We start from the raw sequence: 25,527 nt of genomic DNA, 5'->3' as shown, positions 1-25,527 counted from the left end.
AACCGTTAATTAACCAACTGTCACACTCTCTACATTGGCGCAAACTGACACTATAGCGTTACACCAGGAAGATTGATATTTTCCCCAAAATTACATTTGAATTAAATTATGAGTGGTCGTCAGGAGAGGACAAGGAAAAGGAAAGCCAGGACTCTTCTGTGCAGACCTCCAGGTGTGTTTGTGTAACATCAGCCGACCTCGACAAACTGGAGAGGAGCAAAAGTGAGGCAAACGCGGTCAGGAATTATCATTGATCATCTGATGAGGATGAGGGAGAGTGGAAGCTGAATCCGGCCGTGCCAACATCCAGGTTTGGCAACGTTTCATCAGCCAAACTGGCCGAAGTTACACAGTTGCAGATCAATGTAAATACAAAGTAGCTTGTGAGTTCCTGGCGTGTGTGCCACGTTGCCTGGCAACAGAGAATGGAGGAACTGTTTTTTTTTTTTTTTTGCAGAGCTACATAACATACTTAAATAAATTATTCCATCACCTTTTGTTAACATTTCCTTACTCAGCATTGCTGTTGAAGCTGTTGTTGAACTGTTGTATAAAAGCAATATCACACTCGAGGTTTTGACGTTGTACTGTATATCGTCACGGCTGTAATTGTCTTCGGCGACTGAATCACAGCTGCGACCATCAATCAATCAATCAATCAATCAATCAATTTTATTTATAAAGCCCAATATCACAAATCACAATTTGCCTCACAGGGCTTTACAGCATACGACATCCCTCTGTCCTTATGACCCTCGCAGCAGATAAGGAAAAACTCAAAAAAAAAAACCCTTTAACGGGGACAAAAAAAAACGGTAGAAACCTCAGGAAGAGCAACTGAGGAGGGATCCCTCTTCCAGGACGGACAGACGTGCAATAGATGTCGATATACAGTACAACATCACTCCCTCTCATGTGATATTGCTTAAATGTAAACATCAGTCATGTACTTCAACAGACGTTAAACCCAGGGCTAGTAGAACTTTGTGTGGATCATATCCTGGTGTTCAGTAAACCTGGCTTAACAATGTATGTGTAAAAAAGGGCTCAGGCCCCAATCACACAGAAAGTGTTTTAGCAGCTGGGGCAGCTTTTTGTAATTGTTGAGAAAGAATCTTTTTGTGCGCTGTTTTTGTGTTGCTACATGTCTTACATTTCTAAGCTCCAGGCATCTGGTGTTTTTGCCAGAGTGCTGTGAACTCCTGGAGTTAAAGCCTCCGGAAACCCAAATCCACAATAGCCTTCTAACTATGTAATTTAGGGTCTTATGTACATAATATTAAACATGTAAAAACAATTAGAAATTAGTTTCCATCCAAACTCGAAATATCTGTCTTTTAAGTTTTTGTACATTGTTGAAATTGGGTTTGATTTGGCCGTGGTTATCTCTGAGATTTATTACGCAATAAATTCCAAACCAATATAAATCATCCGTCAGTTGTCTCATCCCGCCCCCCAGTGGCAGCGCAACAAAACCTTTCTGCTCCAGCTAAATCTGCCTCTTTGAGTCTGAGCCAACAAACAGCTTTCTAGTCTGCTGTTTAGAAAATACAGATCATAAACTGGCTGAGCTGCTCGGCTGCGACCCAGCGGAGGCTCTGCCTCCGACGGGCTCCCAGCAGCACTTGAATCAGGTTGACCGGCTCCAGAGCCCAGACAATCCGAGCCTTTGCAGCTCGTGGAGCTGCAGGAAGAGATGGCTTGTGAGCGGCCGGGCTTGGTGCCGGTGTCGGCTCGCGGGGAGGGGACGTAATGTGCACCCTTCCTCACCCCTAACCCCAACCCCAAGCAGTTAGCTTTGCTATGCATAAACATATCCCCAATCGCGGAGGTGATGCTGTGGGAAACAACACAATTTTAGCCGGAGGGGAACATTATTCGAGGTGGGCAAACACTTCTACACAATGCCAGAGAGACGGCCGGCCGGCACCAGTCTCTCCTGCTTTGAGGGTCAGTGTGTGTGTGTCAGAGTAAAGACATATTTAATCTATTAAGACTGGATGTGTTTGAATGAAAAAGGCTATTATCAGATTTATGTTTTCAATGAAAATGTATCTCAATGAAGAAAGGTAAAGCGCTAGCCTCCCATTGTCATTCATCTCAGCTTACATTGCATGTAAAAGTTATGCTAACTATTCTACGAAGTAACATTAATATGAGTCACAAAACATTTTTGAAACTTACCATTCAGTGACCACCTGAAAGGAATCATTTTCAGCTGGCAGGGCTTCTGCTTCGTCCTCTGAATCATGAGAGGGCTCAATCATGTACGGCTGGATTAAATTTGTGGCAGCCATTGCTGAGCCAGGGAGATGTCAATCAAAACGAGGGAGCTGTCAATCAAAGCATTATCTGCCACGCCCACTCTGTCCTGGCAAGTGGTCTAAACAGCAAAATGAGCTGTTTTTAAACCAGGTTTTCTAATAGTTATGAATGGTTATTTTCACTCAGACTTTGTGGATGATTAATGAGACACTCAACTTTGATATAATATATGTATTTTTACTATTTCAAGCTGTGTTTCCAAAGGCTTTAAAAAAAAAACTTCAACTCAAGAGTGGAAAAACGTCTCACATCATCTCCATTTTTTCCCATTGTCCAATTAGAAGATTTACAGTTAGTGAACAATGGAGGAGAAACTGGTGGTAGCGATTGGTGAATACCCAGAGCTATACAACTTTACAAACCGCAGTTAGCACCATTTCAATAGAAAACAACAGGTATTTCCCTGTGTCCAACAAACCATTTGCTGACAGCCTCTTACCCTGAACTGGAGCTACAGCAAGTACCCACTGCCTGTCCATTTTAGGAATGAGATACTAATTACTGTGAAAATAAGAACATAGTTTTAGCTAGCCAAAATGAACAGTAGAATTATTATACAGGAAGGTTAGGGTAAGGAGGTGATGGCGTGGTTGCTTGGCAACAATAAAAAGGTGCAGCAAGCTTTTATTTTTAAAAAAAAGATTTTGCCATCTGCAAAACGCAAGTTAGCCCAGGGCTATTCTTAGCCCAGGGCTGAAGATACGCAGTGTTAAAAGGCCTTGTGTGAGGTGAAAGGGAAAGGTACATACTGATGCTCTAAAGACAATAGAAAGTTTGTTCTTGCAGTTTGGCTGTGTTATTTTTTCTTTCAAAGTGTACACAGTCTGACATTAAAAACAAATGGTGGTGTGATTATGATCCTTGTGCTGAAAGCTTAATAGTTATACATTTTAAAAGTACGTGTCAGGATTGGTTTATTAACATGATTGATTTATTGCTTATCTTTATCATTTTCAGGAAGTCGTCAGAACTGTCATCCAGGGAGGAGGAGTCAAGCACTTAGTTACCATGGCAACTAGTGAGCACATGATTATGCAGAATGAAGCACTGGTGGCTCTGGGTCTCATAGCAGCGCTGGATTTAGGTAAGAGTAAGAGTGAATTAGGCCTGTCACGATAACAGATTTTGCTGGGTGATTAATTGCGTCAGAAATTATTGCAATAAGTGCTTTTAAGACCATTTTTATTATTGTTTTAATTTTGCTGTTTTTAGACCATTTTTTAAACTTACATAATGATAATAAAGGCATAATGATGCAAGTACACCCTTTTAAAGAGAAATAAACATTTATTTAACAAGAATATTTAGGAATGCAAAAATAAAAATTAAATATCCGAAATAACACATAAAAATACCAAAATAAATAAAAGACCTTATAAATAAAAAAAAATAGACTCTCAGTCCCTGTTAGCAAAAAGTGCACTGTAATAGAAAAAAAAAAAAAAATCAGACAACCAAAAACGATAAGATGGACTCTCAGTCTCTTATGAAAAATTGCACTAGAAAAAAACAACTAAAAACAATGTATAAATAAATATAAATGATAAATATAAATAAATAAATGCCGTGGCTTTACTGGAGAGAGACGAGGAAAACAAACACACATGAATATGGCAATTAATCGTGGCCGGAAAAGTTACCATCTCCCTTTAAATTTACCGTGCAATTAACCGACTTATCGCATATCGCGACAGGCCTAGAGTGAATCAGGCAGACTTTTTATTGTTGTTTTGGTAGCTGTGAAGGAGTTTGAACACTTAAACTGAATTCTTTGTGTACTTTTTATTCAATACAGAAAAATGATGAATCCAAAGCACACTTTGACAAACACTCGCCTCAGCTGCACATCACCTCAGAGACATGTTGTGTTCAAAAATGAAAAGCTGACAATACACTTCACACTTCATCTCTGTGGAGCCTTTTGAGAGTTAAATGTAATGGACTAAACATGTGATTCTTTTAATTCTTCAAAAATGATGAAAATATTTGACTCATAGACGGTATAAATATTGGACGTAGCCTGTGAACGTCAGCCATATGTTTCTCAAGAGCCTTTTATAAGCTCCATAAGAAGCTCCCGTTTGTTGCCATCTTGGCAGACTTGACTCCACCTAACTCCCAGCTGATGCAAAAGTTGGTTAAGAGGTGAAGAGTGGGTGGAGCTGAGGTGGGCTGAATAAAGCCTGGTCGCTGAAACACATCCAACAACCTAGCCAAGGCTATGCTTCTCTCATAGACTGTATAAAACAAGCCTAGTTTTCAATTAAGTTGCACATAACAAAATATGAACAATTAAAACATGTACTTTCAATATAGTTGGTGTTAGTAAATGTTACTTTGCAGAATTCCTCCTGAAATACAGGCGTTAATATAATAAAGTTTGGTCAGACATATGGGTAACTTAACGTTAACCTGGGTACAAGGCTGAAGAATGACAGTCACACCACTGAACCGGTGTTCTGCTATGCCTCATACCTAGTCAAGTGTAGCATGAAAGATATAGGCCAGTTTTAAGATATACTAAGCAGGATTTTGTATTGACTCATACAGAAGTCTCTTGGTCATCATCACTCATGAAACTGAGCATTCTGCAAAACCACTGAAAGCAGTTTGATTCAGCCCCAAAATTTGTAGAATATAAGTAGAATTTTGCTGGCATTATTTATAATGTTCCCTAAGTAAAAGCATTCTTTTGTACTCACTGTAGAAAACATTTGCTTATATTTATCATGGTAACACACTAAGACTGTATTTGTGGATCTCAGTTGCAGCTGAGAAGGACTTTGTTGGAGCCAACCTAGTGTCAGTGCTTCACAAGCTGCTGTCAGACGAGAGGAGCGCACCAGAGATCAAGTACAACTCTATGATCCTCATCTGTGCAGTCATGGGCTCAGGTGAGACAGTGGCTTTAACCATTTTATTGTTGAACTCTGAATTACAGTAACTGAGAGTAGACTCAACAACTTGTCTTGACTTGTCTCATAAATGCACACAAGTACAAGTAGATTTCCAAATTTGATATTAATGCAACTTAGTTGTGATATTGGATATTTACATATTAAAGGTGAGTATGACATCACTCAGATGTTGTACTGTACAATTACTTTTTTATCACTTATTTTTTATGGCAACATATACAGATAAACAGAAGCAACTGGTTTGTGATTACATTGGACTGTTTAACCCAGTTATCCTCCACCTCCCACTCCCCATCCATCCCCTCTTTACACCCCTTTCCTTTCCACTAACCAACATGAGAGTAATATCCCCATAGGCAGAGCATTCTTATTTATACAGACGATACTTTAAATTAGATATCAAATTTGTCCACATTAAAATCGTGTTTGGACATGCATCACTGACTCTTGCTGATTATAGTTCCAGATAAACCAATGAATAATTGAGATATCACAAGGGGGTTTCTAATGCTGGACTAAAATCTTCTTAGCTGCAGTTAGGCCTGCCAGCCAGATTTTGCGAGTTCTGCCCGTAAGGGAAAGTTGGGAATAATCATTTAGGTCCACTGGTAATTGCATCCCCGTTAGTTCTGCAATGGTACTTATAACCTTCCCCTAAAACCCCAAAACCCCTAAACATTACCATACAGCAGGGGTGGCCAACCCGCGGCTCACGAGCCGCATGCGGCTCTTTGCCTATCAGTGTGCGGCTCTTCGATCCATTAATTAAAACCATCAGCGTGCGGCTCTTCCGTCATAAAAAAATCAATTTATTGTTATGAGTGCATATGGCCCTTTAAGAAATGTAACAGGCTTAAGTGAAGTGAGTGAGAGAGAGAGGAGTGCGCACAGGCAGGTGAGAGGGTGTGGAGTTCGGGAGGAATGCAGGACTGCAGCTTGGTGGCGATATCGCACAACAAAAAATGTCAGGGCAGAAATGCGTGTCTTTGTGTGTGTGTGTGCGTGTGTGGAGAGAGTATGAGAGAGGGAGAGACTGTGTGTGGATGTGTGTGGAGTAGTGTTGCACGGTATACTGGTACCAACGGTAGACCGCAGTAGGCTGCTACTTAAACACCACAGTACATGACATGGTGCCACTACTGTGGGATAAGTTCAAAGTCCAATCAAAGGAGGGTGAGTGTCCATGCGCTGGCCAATAATGGCCATAGTGCTCCGCGGCGCAAGATAATGGCTTACCGGCGCCCGAGAAGCCCGGCTCCAGGTGAATAAATTGGCGTCATGACTGCTCAGAAATACCTGAACAGCCGAGCTGTGGTGGCACACAGGTATGTGGCGTGTCAGAGGAGAAACGAGCCGTTCACATTTCTCTTTATGTCAGGTAAAGGCCCACAAACCTCACCGCACTTTAGGGACTGTTCTTTACTTGTCAGGGGAGGAGGGTGGCTGGTTGATTTTTATTTCATTTATTTATTTTATTTTGATCCCCCCTATGTTAATCACTTATTGATGCTGTTTTTGAAGTATGAATAAGTCAATAAGTAATTTATTCCATTGAAATATCATTGATGTATTATAGAAAAGTGATTTATCTTTTTATAAATGACAAAAGGCACATCTGCCTCATTTTTGCTGTGGTATCCTGATACTACTCAGAACCATGGTACTTTCACTGGTATCGTACCGTGGGTCCCAATTTTGGTACCGTGACAACACTAATCTGGAGAGAGTATGAGAGTGGGAGAGACTGTGTGGATGTGTGTGGAGAGAGTGGGAGAGGGAGAGACTGTGGGTGTGGAGGGGGGATGGAGAAAGACAGTATGAGAGCGAGAGACTGTGTTTGTGTGTATCTCTATTCATGGTTATTCATTTGTGTGTGAGATAAATAAATCTGGCTTTGAAAATTGGAAATGTATGGATTTTGATTTTATGTCATTTCGTGTTTGTGTGAGAGAGGGAGTGCGTTTGTAAGCACAGGGTGTATGATGTGGCTCTTTGTACTACCATGGTAATTTTTGTGGCTCTTGGTCTCTGACTGGTTGGCCACCCCTGCCATACAGCATGTATAAAAGAACCAACAGTTTCATGGGGGCAAAGTGGGCAATAAGGGTCAGGTATCAGTCCCATTTGATGTCTTATTCTCAGTGTTAGATATGCTCTATGACAAAATTTCAAGCGTATAAACTGGTGACTTGGGTTTCTTGAGGGTGAGGGTTAGGTTTGCAGGGGATGCAAAGCTTGTCGCACAGGCTCAAGGGAAGGGAGTATACAATACTTTTAAAAGCTCCATAAAAAGCCAGGGTCGGCTAGAATGAGTTAAAGAAGAAAAATTCAGAGGATAAAAATAAATTAAAGGGGAGTGGAGACAGGATTGAAAAGGATTTAAAAAAGGGGAGAGAGGGAGAGAGACTGGGCGTAACTACGGTCGGGCAATGGGAGCGTCGAGATTTAAATAAGTACCTCCCATTCCTCGGGGTCTGCCTCCCGGTCACAGTCGAGCAATTCCTGACGTTGATATGGTCAGTTAATTAAATTATAAATAGAGAGAATAAATTAGAAATTGATAAAATGATAAAATGGTTCCGGCAGCTCAATAAGTGCTGGATTAAGAAAAAGAACATGTGAAGAAGACCCCCAGGGATAGAAGATTATAAAATTTTAAATACAAAAAAGTGCTTAAAAAACACACACACACACAGTCCACACAAAATAAACTTGATTAAAATTGAACATAGTAAAATTGGTTAGGTTTTTTTTTTTTTTGTTTGTTTTTTTAAAGGGGGGGGGTGGCAGATAAATAAATACATTCATAAATAATTAATATTATTGACAGTGATAATAAATTAGTATAAATTAAATATGACAATAATAAAAATGCCAGGGTTAGGGTTGAGGTGCCACCAACATTGTCCCAAACTGCATCCCTTGTACCAATATCCCTATCCCATGCTTTCATTACTGCTGTAAGCATATGTTTTGGGGGAATTAATTTATCATAGATAAATGACACTAACCTGTTTGGAGCATTCTGTATCTAACTTAGAATAGGATGGTCTTTTAAATCTGACCCTCAGGGAACTACTGTACCATTACTTGAGCTTTAATTTGAGAATTCATGATTCTTTCCCCCTTTCCTCTCTTTCCAGAGCCTCTCCACAAAGAGGTCCAGAGCCTGGCGTTCATTGACGTGGTGTCCAAGCTGAGGGCCCACGAAAACAAAACGGTATCACACCAGGCATCGCTCACAGAGCAGCGATTAACTGCCCAGAGCTAAATGACTGTGTCCAACCCCACCCACACCCATCCACCCAAAATGCCTGCCTGACCACGTGATCACCCAATGACACCTCATGACTGCTCTCCCCTGTGCCCCATCGTCATGTGCCAAGGTACCATGTCGCGTTAACTGCCAGCCAGACATAGTCATGTCTCTACCCCGACGCTCCGCCCCACCCCGCCCACCTCCGCTAGGGTTAGACTGATGTCGTTTTAGAGCGCCAATACTCTGTGCTTATATAAAAATCATAAAATCTGAGCATTTTCTAATATCATTTATATTTTCAATCACTGGGATTGAATCCTTGTTAGGATGAAAAAAGCCTCTGAAACTGTTTTTAGACTTCTGTGGGACACCAAAACTCTCCTCTGAAAGCCATAATAATGACATTTATTTAGGTGGGTGTCAGGTCCTGATGGCAGGAAGAGGCACATTTCATTTCAGACTTTACAAACCAACACCCCTTAAATGGTCAGTGGAGTGATTTGTCTCAAGGTGGACACCATATATAAACTGATACATCAGTCTAACCCTGGTCCCCACCTCTACTTGTGCATGCATCTTCTGCTACAAGTAGCTCCACAGACAGGAGCTGAGGCACCATAAACAGCCTAACGCAATAGATAAGAGACGACTCTTTTATGACCATAGCTGTGATACCATCCGCCGGTAGCCCACCAGTGAAAAATGTGCACAAAAGAACAAAAAAAATTCCTGTCGTGATTTTTCTTTCATTTTTAAGAAAAGCAGCCATCCATGATGTGCCCAGTCGTGTCCCATGTAGCTCGAGTATAAATTGACTAGAAACTGTGCATGTTTTAGTCCTGTTGAAGGTGTGACAGTGTTCATTTTACCTCTCTACCACTCGCATAGTCCAAAGTACAACCTGCCCTCCTCCACTGACACCTCCAGTCTTGTACACTCTTGTACACTTTTTTTGTTCTTTGAGAGTTGGATCCAAGGATTTTATCAGATTTTTAATTCCACAGATGTCCAAACACATTCCCTCCACTCCAACAGCTGTACAGTGAAGTTAGAGGTTCCTCAAGTCTCCACCCCATTGCTGAGAAAGAATTATGTCAGAAGCAGGTGATGCAAACATGGTGGAGAACAGGGCTGAGACAAGTCTACCTTTGTTAGCCCAGTCCACTTCAGCTCCAAGACTCCAAGAGTACAGCCAAGTTGAAGTCACGACCAGAATTAAGAATTGATGGTGTATCTATCCAAATGGAAATATAATGCAAAGCTTAAAGAGTTAAATCATCGACTTTTTTAAGGAGCTCTCTCAGTGCAGACTAGGGATGTCAACGGTTAATCATTAACTGGTGAGAATATTTTTGGCTGGTCATGCATGTGGATCTATAGGATAAGGCCTCTGCTATTCAGTTTACTGCAGTGCGCACCACCTGGGTTTGGCGGGAGCTAAAGTAACCAAGGGGTACTACTTATTTGGGAACTGCTGCAAATGAAGGCCGACCAAACAGCTGCTGTAGAAACACTGCGCCCACCTTCCTGGTCTTCCCATAGGTCACCCCAGTTTAGTAAACATCTCAGTTATGAGGTGCTGTGCCCAGGTGGTGTGTACAGTAGAGTGAGCATGGTCTAAGGTTAGATAACCAGTGGAGCATGGTAATATGGAAGAAAAAAAATGCTAACATGGAAAATGAAATTAAAGATATTAACATCACAAAACATTCAAATTTCACCCTCTGTAAATGGATAGCACTTTGAAATGTGGTGCTGAAGCTCACTGAGTGAATGAAGTGCTGGACTAAAAGGAAAGGCCGCATGTATTTTACGTCTTTAGCTTTTATTTTTTCATAGAAGTTAACCATTTGGTTACTGGTTAATAGGTGTCGGGCTATCAAAAGCAAAATGAACCGAAACTGACATCCCTAGTCCTGTCCTAGCACTGTCATACTACGTATCACAGTCTCACATTGCCGTCTCCCCAAAGCTGGACATTTCAGTCACTGAGCAGCTCATTAAAATATTTACAAGAAAATGTTGTAAACTCATAAATCTTCTTGGTGACCCATAAGGTGAGAAAAACAACATCAGGTAGGTGCAGAGTAACATTTTTTTTTTAATTTAGTCTGAACAAGTATCTCTTCCATTAAGGTCAGTACAAACTATGAAAGATCAAAGATGGTGCAGGATGTCTTTTCCACAGAATCTTTGGTTTCACATGGTGGGTATTGACTTGAATTACAAAGACCTTTGTAGGCCAGGCTAAATTGTTTTATTTCGCATCCACCTTCCAGTTTTTCCCCCATCTTATAGGTTGCTAAGAAGATTTCCAATCTAACATCAACCCAATCAATGCATGGTAGTTGGCCTAGTAAGACTGACACTTTGCGTACCCAGATTTCTACAGATCAAATATTGTTTGTAGCACTGTGGAAGAAAAAAAATCTCAAAAAACTATCAATAGGAGATCATTTTTAATATTTTTGGTATGGTAAAGTATCATATGAAAAGCAGCCAAGAATAAGATAAGTTAAAGTCAAAGTAGGTGTGAGTCTTAGGGCTCATTTATGCTCAACGTTAGATCCGGAGACAGATGGAGCCTTATGTCCGTACTCTAAGTTGATTTCGTCCATATTTGTGCATGTTTTCTGAAACTTACGGATACAGATGAAACGGAGCAGTACCACTGAAGATCGTGGAGGCAGTGTAGCGTAGTTCAGGCAAGAGCTGACTGTAGGAGACAATAAAGACATTAAAATAATGGTGGAATGGAACAAATCGGTTATATAGTGAAAAGTATCCTACATTCATGTGTCGGGATATATATACTAGCAGCACAGACCACCACCGTCTACAACACTGCCTCTGTTTAAAGATACAATATTACAACCTCCTCCTCTGTTGCCTTGTTTGTTGTTGTGTAAAACTTTTGAACCCGCCCCCTAGTGCCATCTATTGGCTGTATCTATGCCAACATAAAGTATGAGGGCAGGGAAGTTTACAATGTTTGAAACGGACCTATCCATTTTTGTACATAAAGGGAGTATAAATGAGCCTTAAGAACTGAGAAAGTAGACTTGAGTACTACAGTGTAATTTCAATATTTACTCTGATGCTACTGTCAAAACACACACTAGTGCCCCCCAAAAAATGACAAAATCAGGGCACTGTTGTGCGGTGTAAGAAAACCAGGGAGTGTAGTTCTTCAGTATAACATAAGCAGCCACCATTCCTACGTATGTGTACAGTTTGTATGTGTGTGTAGCGGAGCAAAGTTTTGAGATGTTGTGAGAACAGGTAACTGAATGCAGACACACAGATGTCACTGTATTTGTGCTGTTTAAACCCTCGACCAGCAGCACAGCAGCAACACGACAGGTCTCTGTTTATGAATGACAGCTGGTTCCTCTAGTCAAAGGGATTTCTGCTAACATGCACATGTCAGCATGTCCGACACTGTACCGACACTCTGTTAACATGCCACGGTGTGTTTCCTGGTCTGGGCCCACGCTTATGTTTTTTTAAAGGTATGAATGGTTATTTATCAGATTTGTGATCTTCTAAAGACACATGCCTGTGGAGATGTATCCATAGTAACTACGTAAAATACTATAAACTTAAGTGTTTGTTGTAAATGTCATGAGTTGTACATTTGGAGGATTGTAACCCAGCAGATAATTAAAGATGATAGCTGGTGATTGCTGGTGTCTTTTTTTCTGTAGTATGCTTCTATCTTCTCACATCATTCTTTTGACTTTAAATGCAGTCACACTACTTTTAAAATCACAATTTGCACTCTACTGAGTGTACTGAGTTTTGCCTAGTCCCACCTTACAATGCTGTGATTGGCTAGTACTCATCACGTTTACACATTGAGGATGGACATATGATTAAGGCTGCAAGGTCATGGTAAGGGTTAGCACCATAGACTGTATAAGATAAAGATTTAGCCACCGTGACAGACTTCGGTTTTGATACCTCAAAAGTTTGGCATTTTGGCCGTTGCCATCTTGCTTTTTTTTTTTTTTTTTTTTTGAGCCAGAAGTGATAATATTTGGACGCAAGGGTGGGGATAACCCTAAGACTAGCTGCTTGCTTTGTTAGCATTTACAGCTATAGGTAACTGTGATAATACTAATGCTAATGCTAATTTTAGCTAGCTATCTGGCTTTAAACTGCTGAAACAAAAATGTGCTCACCAGAAAAATTTCACATCCGACCTTTAGTGTCTTTTTGTACAACCAAAATCTGAACAAGACGTTTTTAGGTGACCAAAATGTTGAGGAAAACTTTCATGAACTGAAAACATAATGAAATACCAATGGCTACGCCCATACTCTTTGAATTTGGGGTTAGGCCAGTGTTACATTACCTAAACAACAAGGTCACTGTGGTGGCAGCTTGTCAATGGACGGCACCCACCTGACACTCAGAGTGACCACACCCTTAATTATGCATAACTTAAAGCCTTGTTTACATCAACAACTGGTTGACATTACATAAAAGTTCATCCCTGCACAGTCGTCATGCATTTTAACATGGGGGGTCTGTGGGGACTGACTCACTCTAGGAGCCAGCCTCAAGTGAACACTACAGGAACTGCAATTTTTGGCACTACTGCTTTGGCTTAATTTTTCAGCCCCAGAGTTGGCAACTTGGTTAGTACTAGCCAATCACAGAACAGTAGGGCAGGACTATATGCAACATTAAGTCATAACTCGGATAACCTTCCACCATCTTGCCTGGTTATCATTTATTATCGCCAACTATTGGCAGTGAAGCACTGCTAAGTGTCAGCAGCACTGATATGTTAGTTAAAGATATAAAACAGTGTTTTAATGTTTTATGCAAACTTAATTCAAAGGTAAATGTTAGTAATGTTAACGTATCTGACCGCTCAGCAGCTGATTCCATTAATCAAGTGTAAACATACATTATACATACAACATGTTAGGAATAACAAGTGTTTGTTTTTACTCCTAAATTTTCTATGAATTTGAAACATTTAGGCATTTTTGCCATGTATCTTAGGATATTAGCAATTTTTAAGAGTATTTGCCGGTGAGTTGACCGTTCTTACCTATTACGTTCAAGCAAAATTGAAAAAATAAAATTGTCTGCAATATCAGTGCACAATTATCTTCATGATTAAAAGCATTTGTTCGTTTGGAGGTCTAATAAAGTTCTACTAAAATCTTTTTTTTTTTTTTGGTTGATCCTAGACAGGCACAGTTCTTACGCTCATTATTTAGATAAAAAATAATACTATTTGTGTATTGATAGAAGAATACAAGCATTATAAAGACAATATAAGCCTCTTTCACCACAGTTTCCATTTACAGCAGTTCAAAACAGGACCCAGGTAAGATGGCTGCCACATGGTTCCATCCCAGAATGGTAAGTCATTGACCCCATTAACACCTTGAAATAAATCCATTTTGGGTGACTGGATTGCAGTCTGATAGTGCTTGACCAAAAATGCATTGAGGATGGATCATCATCTGATCGTCCAAACCACCTTTTGAGGTGGTTGTGGATGCATTTTCAATCCACACACAACAATGATGTTGAGGGAAACACATTATCATGTGACCAAACCAGCAAGGTAGCAGCCATTAGCCAGTTAGCAAGCTAAGCTACTAGCAAGAAAGCTTATGGAAATATATAGTTTGGACACCCACCAGACTTCATTTGTAAAGGTCGCCATCAGTATCCTCTCCCACCAGTCTTGACAGCATTCCTGCAGATCATCCTCTAGACAGTTGTGGCAGTGACCACACCTTAAAATAAAAGCAGCCGCATAATAAAATGGCATTCTTCCCTGCTTTCATCTTCAGCATTCCAGTTGGTGAAGACCACTTCACTTTTTTTTCCATGCTTTGAAAAGCAAGCAGAAGTTCATATAATAGCACAGCCTCATTGATGGCTACCATTTTTTTTTTTATTTTCTTTGGGACAGAGAGATGGGATATCAATGGATAAGGACAGACACCCTTTGAACCAGGTGTAAATGTAATCAGGTTAGATTATATATACATTATGTCTATACTGAACAACAATTTTAAATGCAACACTTGTTTTTGCCCCCATATTTGACAGGTTTAGGTAAAAAAATTGACATTTTTATGCACTCATTAGATATCTTTCTCTCAAATTTTGGTTGCAACTTTTTTTTTTTTTTAATTTGTGTTAGTGAGCACTCCTTTTCCAAGGTAATCCATCCACCTGACAGGTGTGGCTTATTAAGATGCTCATTAAACTGAATGATTGCTACACAGGTGTGCTTTGAAATGGTAACAATAAAAAGCCAGTCTAAAATATGCAGTTTGATCACACAGCACACTGCCACAGATGTCCACCAGAGCTGTTGCTTGCATTTCACTCAAATAAGCTGAATTTTGCAATACCTCTAACCGGCCTTAACCACCCAATTTGCACAACTGGAGAGTTTTAGCAAGCTGTTAGAAACCATCTCAGGGACGCTCGTGCATGCTCATCATCCTCACCAGGATTCTGACCAGACAGCAGTTAGTCATCATAACTGACTCGTGTGGTTGTGAGGCCAGGGGTCATTGTGACACGTCATATCTGTTTCATATCTAAGGGAGAAACACATTAAACGCAGTTTAGACAGAATGTGAACTGACAAAATGGCCAATATCCAGACTGTACTAGCTGTAGCTATCTAGCATTGAACTATGATTATTTACATTATTTTCCTCATTTCTCCCCTTTTCCTTTCATCTCTGTACATTTATTAAGTTTTTCATATCAGCTGTGGGATAGGCACGAACTCATGTGATCACACCTTTACCTCAGTTTGCACCACACAGAGCCAGTTGGTGCTATCACAGTATGGCATTTATCTCCCACTGGGTCTAATTTGGTTGAATTAAAAATGCTTCTCAGATAGTTTGGTGTTGTCTGATCGCGACAATTTGTCAATTTCCTCCATTTTGCATTAGTGTAGATACATCAGCAGGGCATGCAATAGATCAGAGTCCATTTTACTCGCTGCTGGAGCATGAGGCCCTGTGGTGCTCATCCCCGATGCAATTTTTGAATTTGGATGATCAGTTACAGATTGAGTATGTCATTTTTCCGGTAATTAAACATTAGTTTGTATTCCCAGTAAAGAGCGGAAAACAGATAGCCTTACTTGCAGTTGCAGTCCAGTTGTTTGGAATACACAGAATTCAGACTTATTTCTCTCAGCAGTGACAGACACTAAAGATGTCCAGGAACACTGACAGACGATGTGTGGGAAGTGCAATGTATAAACAAATCAGTGCGCTCTTGGTGCCAGAAAGCTAGATGAAAAAATACCACTTTACAGACTCAAGAAAGCAGAAAAAAAAATCTGTTTTTTTTTTTCACCTTAATTAATTTTACTTGATATTAAAATCAGTCCAATTTCAACAGGACATGAGACAAGGAAATTAGAGGAGGTAGTTACATTACAATGTTTGTGGGATATACTGTGATCATCTAAACAATCTGTAGAAGTGACAGGTAGTGATGAGTGACAGGTCTAAACACCTTAGTACACCTCATTAGAGCATTGTACAACCTCATGAGCTCCATCTGTAGAGTGACACGTAAGCTTCAGTAGTAATCAACGTTTTGCTGTCCTATACAGCGGGGACGTTATGAAACCAAATCAAATGTATAATAAATACTTAGTATCAAGAACACTACTGATCCCTTTTCAAGTAGCTTTAACACTTGCACATTTTCAGTGTACTAGTTCCACAATATCAATCTGAACATACTTTACTGAAAAAATACTTTGCAAAACAAAACAAAACAAGAGATGCATGCCTTCAGCCATTCAAAGAAACACTGAGGGAAAATCTGAACACTTTTTTTGAGTGTGTCTAAAATTGCTTACTTCTGTTAGCTAGCAAGCTAATGTTAGCACTTGCATTATTGTTCATCGTTTCAAATTGTTACAGACCCAACAAACATTACTGACAGATTCTATTCAACAGTATTGGTAAAAAAAACATGTATAACATGGATAACACAGCAGTGTTCACTGTGGCCAGTTCAGGCTCCTTGTTGTCCCCAGCCGCCATGTCAGATGCTTCCGCTACATCACAGAGTTGGCGACCATTAAGGGTGAGAAGTGTCCATCATTACACACTTAACTTTTGGATCATTTTGAGTGTGCCAGTAGTACAGTGCATTTTCCCATACTAAATGTTTCGTATAGAAATATGCGATATGAGGCACAGTTTCAATCAAGAATGAGCTGTATAGACTTGTGTATACTGATCAGATTTGTGTCAAAATACACACAGTGAAAGACAATCACAGGATGCACGTGCTAGGTTTGTTTTCATTCGAGTAAGGGCAGAAATATATAAGACAATACTGAGAATGTTTAAAACTGCCCTCACAATGTTAAAAAGTCTATTAAAAATTCTCAGACCCACACCATAGATGACATTTTATCCCTAGCTCATGTTTTAACCACCAAAGTATGTAAAGCCTGATAAGGTAACATTACCTTCTTGGTGACAGTTATTACCATAATATAAATGAAATGCGTAGTCGTACATGTATCAGAGCATAAACATGTTTCACAATCATCCAGACTACTCCAAGTCTTCAAAAATGTTTAAGGTGTGAATAGAGTGCTACAGGGATGTTCATTTTTATAGCCCAACCTGGAAGTTCTGCATCGCCCTGGTTCCCTTGTCAAAAAGTGTATGGGATTTCTCCATTGGATTTTGGATTATTGCAGAAAAAAAAAACTCTGTGGCAAACTAACATTTATGATACTTGCGTGTTTCGTTCAGAAGGGTAGTCTTTAGTCATGGACACTACTTTAATGACTTTTTGAGGTGTATGTGCAACTGCCAGACGTAAAAAGCTAACATTAGGATGTAAATGAACTCCACCACTATCACATGACTTCTTTTTTAGGATTTTTTTTTTTTTTACTTTAATTGATAGGACAGTGTTTGGTGTGATGGGGGGAGAAGGGGGGTGACATGCAGCAGGGGCTGCAGGCAGGACCCGAACCCACTGCTGCTGTAGTAAGGACATCACCTTTGTACATAGGATACCTGCTCTACCCACTGAGCTACTATGGCACCCCCTACAGTCACATGACTTCAACGTTGCCAGCATAACAAGTGTGATGACATCACAGTGGGGTATTAACTGACAAATTTTATGGCGCAGAACAAAACCTGAAAGTCTCTTCAGCTTGTGTTAACCACAGACCTTAATTCAGACACCTAACCAAAGACCCATTCAAAAAAAACCTAGTGACTTCAAGATGAGGGAACCGGGAGTGCTAAAATGCAAACTTGGGTTTGGTTTTAGGGCTCATTCTTGCACCACTCTATGAAGGGGGTCATTTGTCAAACTGTCAGGACTGTCAGAAGAGCCGTTCAAGAATTACAATGACTTCTTTACATGGGCTACAGTGCGATAGGATTGGGCTGTAATGGTGCTAATTTTTATACTTGACTTTCAGTACAGATGCAAAAATGTAACCATTCAATATCTGATTTTGAGAAATATAAATGTTTTTGACACATTTTCCATTGAAAGGATTAATTCAGATTTCTCAAGTCCATCATGTATGTTGGTCACCCTGATCCTTTCCAAACTGGTTGAAAAGAAGTCCCTTTAGCAGTTTACATGTGAACAAAATATATGACTTGCAGTGTCAGGTTTTGGTACTTGATTTCAGTCAATACCCCAAAAATATAATTTGATTCTCAGACCTAAATATGAAAAGCTGTAAACTCTATCCATACATTAACTTATCCCTAAGTCCAATAGTAAGTCCCTCCAGGATGTTTCAATGTTGCGATCACAACAATTAACGCAAATTCAACCAATCCCTGTGAATACTGTGTGACTTTACAATTTTGTCTAATCAGAGCAACTTTTCTGTAAATTTGGCAAATCACTGCAGTTTCCCGTAAGTTTCACCAATCATAGCAGTCCCCTGCATAAACTGACATCCTTTTGTTCCTGGTTAAAGACATGAAACATGCAGGTCTCACATATACCAACAAAAATGACTGCTAAAGCCCGTGAAAGGCAATTCCTTGATGTTCAGCACTAAAGCAGGGTTAAGCTGTTTTGCAGTGTGTTCAACGTTGTGGTGGAACACCTGGAGAATGGCTGAAAAGTGTTGACAACAGACAAGACAAATCACCATGAGGGAGGCTGTTGCATGGTTAGTGTTAACATAAGTGTAGTATAAATCAAAAACCCAGAACAGTGCGGTTTTCTTCTCACTAGAACGAGTTGTCTTCGGTTGTTAAGGAATTATAAAATTTTTAAAAATATTAGATATTTTTGCATTTTTCACTTGCTCCGGCAATTTTGTTGCCAAAAAAGGCCTAAAAACATTGCAACAAGCATCGCAATTTTTTTTTCTTTAATAAAGCTGCCATGGAATCAGGCGTTTTAGGCGGCAACAATTCCCAGAAAAAAAAGCCAGTGAAATCCTGGAGGGACTGATGAGCTGAATAGTAACTCGTTATACTAAAGACTTCATTTTTCTCTTGATAAGCTGGTGTCTGGGGAAAATTTAGCTCATTTCTGCCATCACAACACAGATATTCATATTTCTACACGACTGTCACTGAACACAAATTCAAATTCACTGTTTGTGCAACAACAAGAATTCTGTTTAGGTTTGTATATTATTCAATGAGCAGAAAGATTTCGTGACTGGTTAAATGGGAATTTGTGGAGCTGAAGAAGTCCTGGAATTTCAGGACATTTCAAAGTGTTATTTTAAGAAAAAAAAAAAAAGGACCGCTTCCTAACTTTCATAATTTTCATGACTTCGCCCACCAGAGCCTCAGTCCTAGACAAGTGGTAGAAAGGTACGTAAAGCAAGTACTCAACTTTAAAATAGGCAGAACCTCAGTTTCTTGCACACAACTATTTCACAGTCCTACATGACAGTTTAGCAACAGAGCGTTATTTCCACAGTGAAAAATACCGATCTAATATCAAAAAGATGTATCAAAACTCCTACTCTCTACACGAAGCTATCAAAACTGGAGCGCTGTGATGACCTGCATGTAGTGCATGTTTAACCATCCTCCCGAACAATTCTCTTTTTACAGAAGTCACACACAGTGTTATATACAGAGCATTTCATATTAGTGCCTTGAAAAAAGGTGCTGGTTCAGTGAACAAAATGGTGCAGGTGATCGGCGAGGTCTTCTGAATGCTCCCCTGATAATGTGTTCAACAAGACGCATTCAAAGACCCCGAGCTGACAAAGCAAAATGAGACAAAATCCATTATTTTCCATTTTTATGTGATAAACACTGGATTAAATTCATACAGTCAGATTCAATTTCATAAAAAGGAGGATACCTGTTAGAATTGCAATGCTGCTTGCTTCAGCATTAGGTAAAGAAACTGGAAAAGAGAAGATACAAAATTACATTCATTAGAAAGCCTTCAAATCATCAACTAATTAAAGCTCCAACACCCCTGTGTTGGTCAACAGTTTCAAAATAAAAGTTGAGGGCACAACAGAAAGCAGAACAATTCAGGGTTAGGTTGGGAGTGCTTGGTTTTCTGCAGAGGATCAGCGGTCTACACTAAAGGCTGGAGAGAGAAGACTTGGGATTACATTTTGAGACAGAAAAATGTCTCCAGTTGCACACACTCACAGTGGAGGAAAAGGCCACGAAGAAAGACACGACTGTTGTTTAAGTCACATGACTCCAAGGCTTATTAATGCAAACAAGCCCAGCTCAGTAGGAACACGTAGGAAGGTCATAAACATGCAGTCACACTGAAAAGGATTTTTTTTCGGATTTGTCTCTGAGCTACATGCTTTGAAAAATCAAATGTTTGGAATGTACCAATTGGACATTCTCTGCACCAGAGTGTCCTGCTGTGTCTGCTCCTGAGCTTTCAAAGGATAAATGTGTATTCACATTACAGTGGTGCAGAATTTACTACTCTGGACCTCACCATGACTCTCTACTTAATGGTACCACCTTGGCTTTAACACCTATGTTTCTGTCTCAGAGACTCAACCCATGTTTTTGTAACAAACCTGGTAGCTGCATCTGCATGCTGGTATTTCACCATGTAAATATTTATGGTCTTGATTAAGGTCAGCTTGTTATTTTACAATTTTGGAAAGTCATTCACTTTCCCCCCACTCCGTTCGGCCATGGCAACATGCCACATACATGCCATGTCTTCAACTGCCTGGAAAATTCAACGTCAGGCACTCTGTGTGATTCATGTGCTTATTCTGTGCCTACTTTTAAGAGTGCAGAGGCATGTTGTATCTGAGGTTGCTTTGACTTTGCAACCATAACAAACACCAGCCTACTTACATGAAATACTGTGCCGAGCTGATCTTCTTCCAGGCCCTGGTTTTTAAGTGTGTTTGTCCGTTGGACAGATGTAAAGCTCTGGCAGCTCTGCACTAAAATGATCAACTATCTCCATATTTATCACATACTGCTATTTAAGGGCAAAGGGAAAAATATCTGCTGGCTGTGATTGGTTGTTCTTCGTCACAACATGCAGTGCACTCGGCTGCGAACTCGTTTTTCTCAGGGTGCAGCAGTCACGCCAAATACGTGCTCTGCACCGAGACGGCGATGCTCTGGTGTTTGAGCGCACCTGCTGCGCCTCTACATTGAAAACAATGAATTTGAGAGCGCAAAAAACACAGCATGTGCACTGCCCCTTAATGTTGTGTTAACACTGGGCGCGAATAAAACAATTTGCTCGAGTGAATTACATGTAAAGTCATTGAAGCAGTGCAAATGAAGCAAGTAGCGTCAGTGATCATACCAAAAGGTGTCCGGAAACCCAAAGGGGAATCCAACATGTTGACATGGATCCTGGTTTTCAGGGACAACTTCAGAAACTGTTCACAGCTTCATTTGAACTTATTAACCTACAATTGAGAGGTAAAGTCCCTCCCCTTCTGGTGGACCACCATGGGTCTTTGTGTCAGAAAAAATATGGAGGGTTATTAATGGCGACAAACAAATAATTTGATCCCATTTGAACTGTGCGATGAATTACACATTTGTCAATTTAAAAGATTACTTACAACAAGAAAGTCACTGTTTGTTGAAGTCTAAGGCTCCAATCACACAGAACACATTATGCAGGTTACAAAACGTGAGGCGCACTGCACTGCCTCTTTTTTTTGTTTTAATCGAATGCCACCAGCAAAAAAATGCCTTTTGCCCTTTTTTATTGTAGCCAGGCAACCACACCATAACTTCCTTAGCCTAACCTACCCATGTAATCAATCTGCTGTTTAATTTGGCTAGCTAAAACTATCTACTTATATTCACAGTAGTTAGTAGCGAGTTACTGGAATGGACAGGCAGAGGATATTTGCTGTAACTCTGGTTGAGGGTGAGAGGCTGTCAGCAAATAGTTTCTTGGGCAGAGGGAAACAGAGAACTGTGGGGGTACATGAGACCCTTAAAAAGAGGGTGGATCATAGCGAGCACCACCAGTTTCTCCTCCGCTGTTTACCAACTGTAAACTTGTTGTCTTGTCCACCACAGAATGCCCGCCTCTAAAAGTATCTGACTAGACGATGGGAAAAAAGCGGAGATGATGTGGAATGCTTTTCTGCTCTGACTTTAATTTTTTTCATTAAAAAAATTACAAAAAGCTGCTTTCAGCTGTTAAAACACTTTCTGTGTGATCGGGGCCTCAGACCGTGAAAAAAACACGATTTAACTACACAAGTAGCAGTAGTTTCCAACTGTTGGGACGTGGTCCGACAGTGAGTTGTGGGTCCATTCTGAAAGGACCACAAGTGGCTCACAAACGTGTTAAGTTTGTAAAAAAAACACCCTTTGTTTTTAAGTACAGTGAATTTCCAGCACAGAGCTTTTATTCTTAAGTCCTTTTTCCAGCTGTAGAGTAAGCTCTTACAACTGACAGCTACTTGAGAGAGACGGCAAACTAGCTCGACATGGCCATACTCAAGTATGACGCTGAATGTATTTAACTGTGTGGACCTTAAACTAATGACAAAGGAGAAATCTGAAACAGCATAGTATCGCAGTATTTTTGTGTGGCAATATCATATCGGCACACAGTGCCAAGTATCAAAGTTTTTTTTATTACATGAATTATTAATATTACAAATATAAGCTAAACTTTAGGTAGCCTACTAGAATAATATAACCAATTGCTCTTTCAGTCCACTAAATACATTTTGCTGCTTTTGTGAGAGGAACAGACTGAAAACTTCTTCTTATTAGATAAACAAAGTTTTCTTTTGGGGGCATAATTTAAAGTAGAAAAAAGGTAATAAATCGCAATATATTTTATTGCAATACTCAGCATATTACAACATATTCAAAATCGCAATAATATTCTATTGTGACTTATGTACTGTGTTATTATCGCATCATGGATCCTCTGGTGATTCCCATCCCTCATTAAAGCTATGATTGGCCAGCTCTTACATGTTGGCGAGGGTCATGAGGATCAGGACTCTTGTACAACACTCTATAGGTTGGACTTCATGTAATGCTTTGGTAGAATACTGCTTACACATCTTTATAAAAGCTGATGTTAAAATGGAGAACAGGAAATGGAATGTGAGGAGGAAAATGTTAGGCAGACATAAATAAAATATAATATACTATATATATATATATATATATATATATATATATATATATATATATATATATATATGTATATATGTATATGGACTACAAGAAAAGGTCATTCTAAAGTCAATTCCATTTTGAATTTAAATATATCACTGAATGAATGGAATTACTGATTGGCAAATATCATCTTAAATTTAATTTAAAAGCCTATTTAATTAATAAATTTTAATATTGTGTGTGTTGAGTGTGAGTGTGAGTGAGTTTCATTTGTTATTAGTTTTGGGGTTATGTAGAGAAAGGCATTAGATGTGACAGGATGGGTGGAAGATGGAGTTGTTGATACATTTCTGATGACTTTATTAATTGAATTTCTTTAGTGTCACCCATCAGTGCAGCATGAGGTCACAGTGAGCATGTCACATGCCTGTTTCATTGAATCAATTAAATTGATCAATTCATGAATTGATGTAATTAAGCCGTGACAAATTACAGAATTACTCCAGTGGCTCACTTTTGCCTCCACAGGACACTCAGTACTCATAAGTGCTATAACGTCTTCTGCAAAACGTCTTCAAGAAACGCAAGCAAGTCCTGTTGCCTACGATATAGCACGTATGATTACCATGACCTGGATGACTGAGAATCTTCACTGAAACAACACTCAGTACGTTTACATGACATTTGAGAAAATCGATTTATTGTGTTACTCCGACTAAAACTGGACTTTCAAAATACACGTAAACACATTAGTCCATCTGAAATCGAAGTCGAATTTCTCAAAGTCGGACACATAACACATTCAGATAGTGTGATCTGTAGTCAAATTACTTCTGCAACGTATACAGTCAGTAGCAGCCAAACTCAGCTAGGTGTTCTGCACACGCTCCACAGTTCCTGCCCCTGGCTTTGAAGAGTCGAGTAGCATTAAATGCGTAACAGAAGAAGAAGCCAGTAACAACATGGCAAAATCTACATCCAGAGCTGTGCATTGCTGGACAGATGAAATGTACAGAGCTGTAAAGTTGTCCACTATGGTACCAGTTTGATGCTAGCTAACCGTAGCTAACTTGTCTGTTGAATGTTTGGTCTGTGACTTATTAGGTCAACCAGAAAATGGTCCACTGCTAACATGCTGAAAGGGGTATATCACCACCTATCATGGCAGAGTCAGACATACTTGAGTCAATAAATCGATTCCCCTCACGTGCTTTACTGGGACAAGGCCAGTAGTCCAATTAAAATCAGCCATAACAATAGCCTGACTTAACTGTGCGTGTAAATGTACTGAGTTTACAGATTTTTACAGATTTGGCCCTTAGATGGAACACAACACAACACCAAACACATATCATCCACCCAATCACAGCAACGCTACAGACAAAACAATGACCAAATGATCCATCACACCCACCGGCTACAAACACATATACAGCATGTGTTTGTGTGTCTCATGAGTAGTAAGCCGATGATTTCTTGCTGGAGTGTGGTGGGAGTCGACGCATGGAGAGAGGGGGGGGCACCCTGACGAAGCATGGAGGAGGAAGAATGAGGTGAGTGTTGGCATTGTGATGATAAAGCTCCGAAAATGAAAAGGGAGGAGCTTCATGGCCCTCAGCCTGCCAAGGAATTCAAACATCTTTTTCTGCATTATTAAAAGATGTTTGATGAAAAGCTGATAATATGTTCTTTAGCTATTTATCTCTGCTATTGTCATTTTAAAAGGTCTTGATTTTATTCTCATATTCTGTGCTATTAACATTCTCAACCTGCATCGTCATGCACCTTGTGCAGCCCCAAAGACTACATATCTTTTTTTGTTGTGCGCACAAGCTCAACATCTTAAACAAACAAGGTATCAGTCCTGTGCAAACTGGATAATAAAGTGTAACAACACTGGCTACAGCTGTTGTGCTAAACACATAATTACCTATATGCACAACATATGTGAATCATCTACAAACAACATAATAACCAGTGTGCACGAAAAAATATGGGTCTACAGCAAACAAGACATAAGGATCTTTTGCTAACAGGATAACTTGTGCGCCTAAGATATACACTATATACCTTCAGCAAAATAGATTTAAAGATCTAGCCTATATATAACTTTAATCACTTTAGGGACTGGGTACCTCCCAGACCTATGTACAAACCTTGCATCAAGCATTCTTCTTAGAGCCAAAATATTAATACCATTGTTTTCTTGCAGATAGCGTTAAAATTTGTGCATTTTATTTGCACTGGGAAGTCTGAATTTCTGAGTCACCAGTCAGAAACTTCAACTGGAAGACCCCCTAAAGTTCAGTTCCATGTGTTCCATTTACCTTCGATGTTGGAAATTGGACTGGGAATGATGTCCCACCTGAGTTTACCACATTCCAATACAACAAATCGGAAAACCAAGATGTTGTTAGCAATACCAGTT

The 25,527-nt window shown here is 39.8% G+C and overlaps 2 protein-coding genes across 4 annotated transcripts in view; one reads left to right on the top strand and one right to left on the bottom strand.

Annotated features, from left to right (window-relative positions):
• The window catches only part of rap1gds1 (RAP1, GTP-GDP dissociation stimulator 1), a 64,065-nt gene extending 51,880 nt beyond the window's left edge, over positions 1–12,185 (top strand). For both annotated transcript variants that reach the window (XM_033609695.2, XM_033609694.2), the window contains 3 exons: positions 3,283–3,409; positions 5,091–5,219; positions 8,387–12,185. In XM_033609695.2, coding sequence (XP_033465586.1) covers positions 3,283–3,409; positions 5,091–5,219; positions 8,387–8,514 — 384 coding nt within the window. In that variant the 3' untranslated portion in view covers positions 8,515–12,185. The remainder of the gene's footprint in view (positions 1–3,282; positions 3,410–5,090; positions 5,220–8,386) is intronic.
• A 3,665-nt stretch (positions 12,186–15,850) lies between these two features.
• tspan5a (tetraspanin 5a) overlaps positions 15,851–25,527 on the bottom strand; it is a 30,313-nt gene continuing 20,636 nt past the window's right edge. Inside the window, exons 9-11 of one of the 2 annotated variants that reach the window (XM_033609342.2) lie at positions 24,514–24,623; positions 19,852–19,896; positions 15,851–19,747 (exon numbers count right to left, since the gene is read on the bottom strand). In XM_033609342.2, the coding sequence (XP_033465233.1) occupies positions 24,551–24,623 (73 nt within the window). In that variant the 3' untranslated portion in view covers positions 15,851–19,747; positions 19,852–19,896; positions 24,514–24,550. The remainder of the gene's footprint in view (positions 19,748–19,851; positions 19,897–24,513; positions 24,624–25,527) is intronic. The other variant, XM_033609343.2, reaches the window with a different exon arrangement.

The sequence above is a fragment of the Epinephelus lanceolatus genome, chromosome 22 (assembly GCF_041903045.1).
Source record: "Epinephelus lanceolatus isolate andai-2023 chromosome 22, ASM4190304v1, whole genome shotgun sequence".
Lineage (NCBI taxonomy): Eukaryota > Metazoa > Chordata > Actinopteri > Perciformes > Serranidae > Epinephelus > Epinephelus lanceolatus.
The sequence above is the reverse complement of the archived record's forward strand: the minus strand, read 5'-3'. Positions and strand labels throughout refer to the sequence as shown.